Below are 7,470 nucleotides of genomic sequence, written 5' to 3'. Positions count from 1 at the left end.
AACTATTGTCTCAATGTATTCCATGAAGGTTTTACACACACACACACACACACACACACACACACACACACACACACACACACACTGAAATATTACACAAGCATAACTAAAACTTGAGACTTTAGAAGGAGAATACCAAAAACAGATTTTGAGGTTAATAAACATGAACAAGTCTCAGAAAAATAAACATCACAGGTTTTCCATCCGGTATGGTTGAAAGCACATGAGCATAATGTTTAGTGTAACCAAGAAAGGAGAAGAATATGTACTGGCGATAAGTATGAAAAATCACAATTATTTCTATGTATATAGTGAGAAAGTCATTATTTTACATGCAAAATAAAATAAAATACAAACTTTTATGAATAATGTGTACCTATGTAACTTGGAATTCCTTGATACAGATACATTTTCACTATGAATTATTTATGAAAAGTTATATAATCATATTTATAAAGTAATTAGCTAAGTCCAAATAGCATTGCTGTTATACCCTTGTATTTAGGATGACAACTAGGATAGTTAGTTGCAATATTCCCATAATATGTTGTGTGTGTGTATGAGTATTTTGAAAATAGGTAATATAACCTAATTTCTATATAATAAATTAGATTTTTATTAAATCTTTAATATTAAAATTTTTTGTTGCCATACCACTATTTGTATGCTCGGTTTATTAGAACATGGAAAACATAGGTAGTTATTTCACTGGAAGAAAGATTTACTTCTCTAACAGGCAATAACTGCCAATAATTCTTCAGGAAGGGGTGGACCCTGATGATGTCCCCACCATCGGTATTGAGTGAAGATGTGCCAATTTTGTTCAATTCATGTTTAGTTTATCACAGTTTCTCTAAGTTCATGAATGCAATGGTTATATTCTTTCTCAAAGAAAACATTGCACATCACACCTCCCCCTATCTTTTGGGTCTAACACGCTTTCTTCACTCTCTTTCCTATTGCTTTCTGAGACTTGGGAGTGATATAGATGTTACATTTAGAGATGAACATTCAACTCTTACTGATTCTTTGTACTTTGTCCAGTATTATGGGTCTCTGCTTTAACTCTGCAATATACTACGAAGTTAAATTTTCTGTCTAAGTCAAGGAGAATCAAATTTCTGGATATAAGCATCTTTTTAAAAACTACAATTTACACCTTGCTCATTAGCAAAACAAATTTATTACATCTCCTCAAAATATGTGTGGGCAACATTTGCCATGGGCTATTATTAATCAGGGTTACATATACAATAACATGTAGAATTCCCTCTTGTTGACTGAACCTCAGAAATGTAATGAATGGTTATTTCTAGAACAGGAATGCTACTATTGGGATAATGAGCACATTGTGCCTGGCAGGAAGGTACTCCAGCTTCCAGGGTTCACAGATGAATAAAATTGTTGAAAATGTTTCTCTACCAGCATCCTACATGATATACTGTAGCATCACAACGTCTGGCCAAAAGAATAATAGGTTCTATCTCATATCTTTCTTAATTTCTCAGTGTCCTGTGACTAAAATGCATGGTACCTTTATCCATAGGATAATATTATCCAATCTTAGTTGTAAATTAAGATAATCCGTAATGCCTTTTATTGTACATCCTACCACAAGTCACAGGTATCATACAATTGCCAATCATATGTGATTTTCTGGGAGTAGTCCTATCCATTTCATCATGTTGTTTGAGCCAAGGTTTATATTGTTGTAGTAGAACATCATGAACAAAGGCCTCTTGAGAAGGAAAGGGTTACTTCAGCTTGTATCTTTATGATCCATCATCAAAAGAAGTCAGGACAGGCACTCCAAGATTTATCTGGCAGAGGTCATGAAAGGATACTGTTTGCTCATTTTCTTCCATGACTTGCCCACCCTATTTGTTACAGAACTCAAGGACACCTGCCCATGGTTGGTATTACCCTATCGTGTGTTAGGCCACCAATCATCAATCACAAATATGGTTCGTGTTCCTGTTTTATGGAGTCATTTTCTCAACTGAATTTCCCTGTCTCTTGATGTCCCTAGCCTATGTCAAAGTTATATAAAAAGTAACCAGCATAAAAGTTGCCTCCATTGAAACTTCCTTAAAGTTATATTTTGAACATATCATCCTGATTACTATACAAAGATACAGTGAAATTGTCAATATTTGAAAGGAATAGCAATAATTTAATCACTACAATTCTTTCAGATATAGAAATGCTTATTGTTACTAATTTTCTAGAAAGGAATAGATTCTCTTACTGAAAAATAATTGTCTACAAAGAAACCAGAGGTATGATGTCTTCATTCATTTACACTGCATGCCTTGGTCAATTATAATAATAATTTATTCATCTAGTCCCATGCATCTCATGGCAAATGAAGTACAACAGCAAAATAGACATTTTCTCAAAACTAAAAGTGTGTCTACCAAGGGATCTAGCTATGTCACTGCTGGGTCAGCAGCCAAAGAACAGATGATTTTTCAATTGTGAATATAAAGGAAAGAACCTATTGTTCTATAAAAACCAAAATGATTTTCCACTATTTTTAAACTTCCATTGCACATACATCAGAGATATGGCTCCATGATGTTATATTCACCCTTGAAAGTGGCTAATGTGTGAGAGTCCTATAATTTCCCTTTTACCATTAATGAAATAATGAATAATGACAATTGAAAATATCCTAAATAAAACATACAAGTAAGTATTCATGGAATTACATTAAAAACCCAGAAATTCTTTTTACAAATTTATTACCTCCTAGCCAATTTTATGTCTCTAATTAATTCTTTATAACATGTATGAAAAATGTACATCTCACTATTAGAAGTTGCTGATCCTTTCCAGTCAATTAATGTTCCTTTCAAAAAATTGTTTTCGTGTTTCTTCATCATCCTTTTTTGTGGTTAATTGTGCTTTCTTAACTAGCAGTCAGTAGAGTTGAGGTTTATAGGGAATATGCTTTGAAATAAATCTACCTTCTGATAATCTTGGACACACCAATATCATACTTTTTTTTTTTTTTTTTTGGAGCTGGGGACCGAACCCAGGGCCTTGCGCTTCTTAGGTAAGCGCTCTACCACTGAGCTAAATCCCCAGCCCCACCAATATCATACTTATTTATGGACAGTACAGCTGAGGTGCATCTCAAAATCTGTGAATCAGCATGTCTTCAGTGGGATTCCCAAGTTTCCCTTTCTCAATAGTTCAAAACTGCTGATCCTTCTGCTGCTTTCATGAGTATCACATTTAGGGAAATCTTTTCCTGGATCCCTGAAACGTGCCTCAGACTATGGGATCAGGTCAGTGTCGTGAGCATTGGTATTATCTCTATTTTCTGAAGTGGATTGTGTTTTTCAGTTGATTTGAAAGTATATTTGCAGAGTATTTTAAGTATTGCTACTAATCTCACAGGATACACACTCAGTTAAGCTGGTTTTTCTATGAATTCCAATATTACTCCCTGTGGTAGGTAATAAAAAAGAAAGATATTGACAAGTCTTTATGGCAGCGGAGGGGATCTGACATCTTTTGCATTCTGTACATAAGCATTAACAATGGAAGAGAAATGTAACGAAACAGAAACGCTTAATTGTGTAAGATAATATTTACAAAATTATGAATAGACACTATGTTAGCAGGTCTACCTCTAAGTGGTAGTGAGTGGAACTGAAAACATATGTCTGTATAATAAACTTGGTTCTTATAAATATGTGTATTTTAGAGCATTATTCATGAGTAACTACCTATTGGTTTTATAATTTTATTACAATTTTTCATAAACATTATGTTCATAATTTTTCCACTCACCCATCTCTTTCCAGATCCTCTCACCTCTGTATCTATTCAACTTCATGTTTCTCAAGCAGAGACAAAAACAGAGAGAATATGTATAAAATAATGCCAAATCTGAAAGAAATAAAATTAACATCCTCCAAAAAACTCTCACAAAACAAACAAGCCAAAACCAAATAAAATATGTGGGTTGTTTTGTATAAACTTAACAGGTATATATTAACTACTGAGTGGAGAAACAAAATGTTATACATCTCTACTTCATAATATATTTATTTGTAAGTAGGAATAAAGCACAGACTCATAATAAAGTTTGGATGAATCACAAATATATATATATATATGCAATCAGAAAGAATAGTATACTATTCAGATTTATTTAGTGAATAGTCTAGAATAGAAAAATACACATCTATAAAACTTCCAATGCATACTTTACAAAGGGATCCATGACTACATAGAGTTCTCAAATACGCAAATGAGTGAAACATAGAAATCAATGTAAGACCCAGACAATGCAGGAACACATGTCAAAAACAACACATTAGCAAAGAGGAAACCTTAACATAGAAATGAAGATAGAAATCAATACACTGAAAAGAACCAAAGAGAAGGTGTGAATCAGTCATTGAAATAGAAACCACAGCATAAAGCATTGTCAGCAGAGCTATAGAACGTTCTGAAAGCCTTGCAATATCTTTTAGTAAGAAATGAGCGGTTTATTTCCAGGAAACCAGAAAAAGGAATAATACTTGAAATGTAAGTAAAAAATCTTAAAAAAGAATATACTAATTTTTAAAACAAAAACAAAAAAGTATAAAATAAAGTTCAAGTTTTTCCAAAAGTGAAAGAAAGAAAGAAAGAAAGAAAGAAAGAAAGAAAGAAAGAAAGGAAGGAAGGAAGAAGGGAAGGAAGGAAGGGAGGAAGGAAGGAAAGAAGAAAGAAAGAAAGAAAGACAGAAAGAAAAAAGAAAGAAAGAAAGAAAGAAGAAAGAAAGAAAAGAAAAGAGAAAGAAATGAATGCCAGGATCAAATATCAGCCAATCATTTCCAGGTTGCACTGTCAAAATATGTAATCTCCTACACAAAAAGAGAGATATCAACTTGTTTTCTAACCAAGAGTATGATGGAGAAAATAAAACAAAGGAATGATCTTTGAATTAGCATTTAATTGAGCAAGAATCCACAGTCAAATTCGAAAAGAGACTGCTTATACCAATTTTGTCTTAGTGAAAAGTTATTTTAATAATGCAGGAGATTGAGTCCATATTAAAAGGTGATAGACATGATATCAAGTCTAATAGACTACCCTGGACTTTTTATTTTATTTAACGAGCATTTTTACACGAAGTATATCTAATCTCATTAAACTCTTTAATCTTGATCTCTCTCTCTTTCTCTCTCTCTCTCTCTCTCTCTCTCTATATATATATATATATATATATATATATATATATATATATATCCTTATAATAACATTATGGCTAAAGTGTTTAAAAGTGGTTCTGAGTTCTATATTTATATAGAAATTTTTGTAATTTGTAAAGAAACAAATGAATTAGAACAAAGGAATTTAAAAAATAATTAAACAGCATTGTCAAATATGATACTAATGATAATAAATAAACATTTTTATTTTATTTAAACACTGGCACATTATTTTTTCAGAACAAATTCTAGAATAGCAATTTTAAAAAGCCTTCAATTAATAATAACTATCTTTAAACATTGAAATACTGAAAGTACACATGACAGCCATGGGGAAATAAAAGACTTATGCCAAAAATATGGAAGCAAAAACAGAAATGACTACACTGTGATGACAAAGAAAGGGAGTGAAACAGGGACTACACCAAGAAAAACTGACATTTGTCACAATTGTCATACGGATAAAAAGTTTACCTCTAAAGCTTTTTCCTGCTCAAAGTTTTTCTCAGGGCAAGTTTAACATCTTTGTTTCTCAAGCTGTAGATTAAAGGGTTCATCATGGGGACCACAATGGTATAGAAGACAGAAGACACTTTCCCCTCATTCAAAGATCCAGCTGAGGAGGGCTTTAGGTACATAAATGCACCTGACCCATAAAACAGGGAAACAGCAATTATATGGGAGCTGCAGGTGTTGAAGGCTTTAGATCTGCCCACATTTGATTTTATTTGGAGGATATTAGAGAGGATGAAGCCGTAAGAAATAAAGATGATAATACTGGGTACAGTGATATCTTTCCCCCCTACAATGAAAATCTCTACCTCGTTTACATAGGTGCTTGTGCAGGAGAGCTGCATCAAAGGCAGAAGATCACAGAAGTAGTGGTTGATGGTGTTCCCATCACAGAAGGTCAGTCTCAGGATGCATCCAGTATGGATCATGGCATCAGAGAATCCCATCAAATATGAACCAAGCATAAGATAAGAACAGACTTTAGGGGACATGGCAACATTATACATGAGTGGATTGCAAATAGCCACATAGCGATCATAGGCCATTGCTGTCAGGACATAGCATTCAGAGATGGCAAAAAAACAGAAGAAGTAGAGTTGAGTCATACAGCCTGCAAAACCAATAATATTCTCCTTTAGTACAAAGTTCATCAGCATTTTGGGTGAATAACAGAGGTCTATGAAAGACAAGTTAAAGAGGAAAAAGTACATAGGGGTGTGAAGGTGAGAGTTCAGCACAGTTAGAAGGATCAAGGTCAAGTTCCCAAAGGCAGTGATCATATACATAACTAGGAAAACTGAGAACAGGGGTATTTGGAGGTCAGAGTTATCTGTTAATCCCAAGAGAACGAATTCTGTTACCACAGAGCCATTTGTCAGGACCATTCTTCTGTAGTAGAATCTGTGGAGATAAAAAGGAAAAAGTGAAAGTAAAGTGGAACAGAGAATTTACAACTGACGTTTTTCCATACATGTGACACATATGCTGGGAAGGCCTATACATGACTTTCCTGCTTTCTGGAGTACATCAGAGACTAAGTCAAGAAATCTTAATCAAGGCTAAATCAATTCAATTATAAAATATGATTCAGTTCTGGAGTCCCTGTGCTCCACATGTTAACAATACTTAACAATGCTCTGAGATTATATATATATATATATATATATATATATATATATATATATATATATATATATATGTATATATATATGTATATGAGTCTGAACAAATTACATCTTAAAATTGTCTACTCACTTTATGTAAGTTATATTCACACCAAACACAAAAGGATACTCTATGTTGGGGGAATAATATGTGAATTGGCTTCATTTTGGGCATCTCACAATGAAAATATTGTTCAAAATAAGTTGTAAATCTTATATGATTTATATCAGTTTTAGGGGATGTCTCAAGAAAGGTCTTACATAAAACTTATACATTAACATAGACTCCAAAATATACATATAAATAGCATAGGCTGAGAAAGTTGTGCATATGTGTCTGTATGTACATGTATGTATGGTATGCATATTTGTGAAAAGGAAGATAACACGAATGAAAACATAGGATAGGATTTTTATAGACATGTTTGAAAGTAGGAAGAGGAAGCAGAAAATGATGTAGTTATTTCAATCTCAGAAAATGGTAGAAATCGTTTTATAAACTTATCATAGGATAGAAAACAGAGGGTTTTTTTTTTTGTATATCTTCTTGCTATACTAAAGGATGATATCACCCCACAAGT

General features: G+C 33.0%; 1 protein-coding gene across 2 annotated transcripts; it reads right to left on the bottom strand.

Annotated features, from left to right (window-relative positions):
- Positions 1–5,689: 5,689 nt before the first annotated feature.
- Positions 5,690–7,171, bottom strand: Or8b46c (olfactory receptor family 8 subfamily B member 46C). 2 transcript variants are annotated; one of them, XM_087563240.1, is made up of 2 exons: positions 7,164–7,171; positions 5,690–6,611 (listed from the first exon to the last, which is right to left on the bottom strand). In XM_087563240.1, exons 1-2 carry the CDS (start codon positions 7,169–7,171, stop codon positions 5,690–5,692), a joined length of 930 nt encoding a protein of 309 aa, XP_087419366.1. The 2 variants fall into 2 exon arrangements, with proteins under 2 accessions (XP_087419366.1, NP_001000807.1); NM_001000807.1 differs by lacking the exon at positions 7,164–7,171 and having other exon boundaries at positions 5,690–6,610.
- Between the last annotated feature and the right edge of the window lie 299 nt (positions 7,172–7,470).

Source organism: Rattus norvegicus, chromosome 8, assembly GCF_021556685.1.
Source record: "Rattus norvegicus strain SHRSP/BbbUtx chromosome 8, alternate assembly SHRSP_T2T, whole genome shotgun sequence".
NCBI classification, from domain to species: domain Eukaryota; kingdom Metazoa; phylum Chordata; class Mammalia; order Rodentia; family Muridae; genus Rattus; species Rattus norvegicus.
This window is presented reverse-complemented; position numbering and strand designations above follow the sequence as displayed.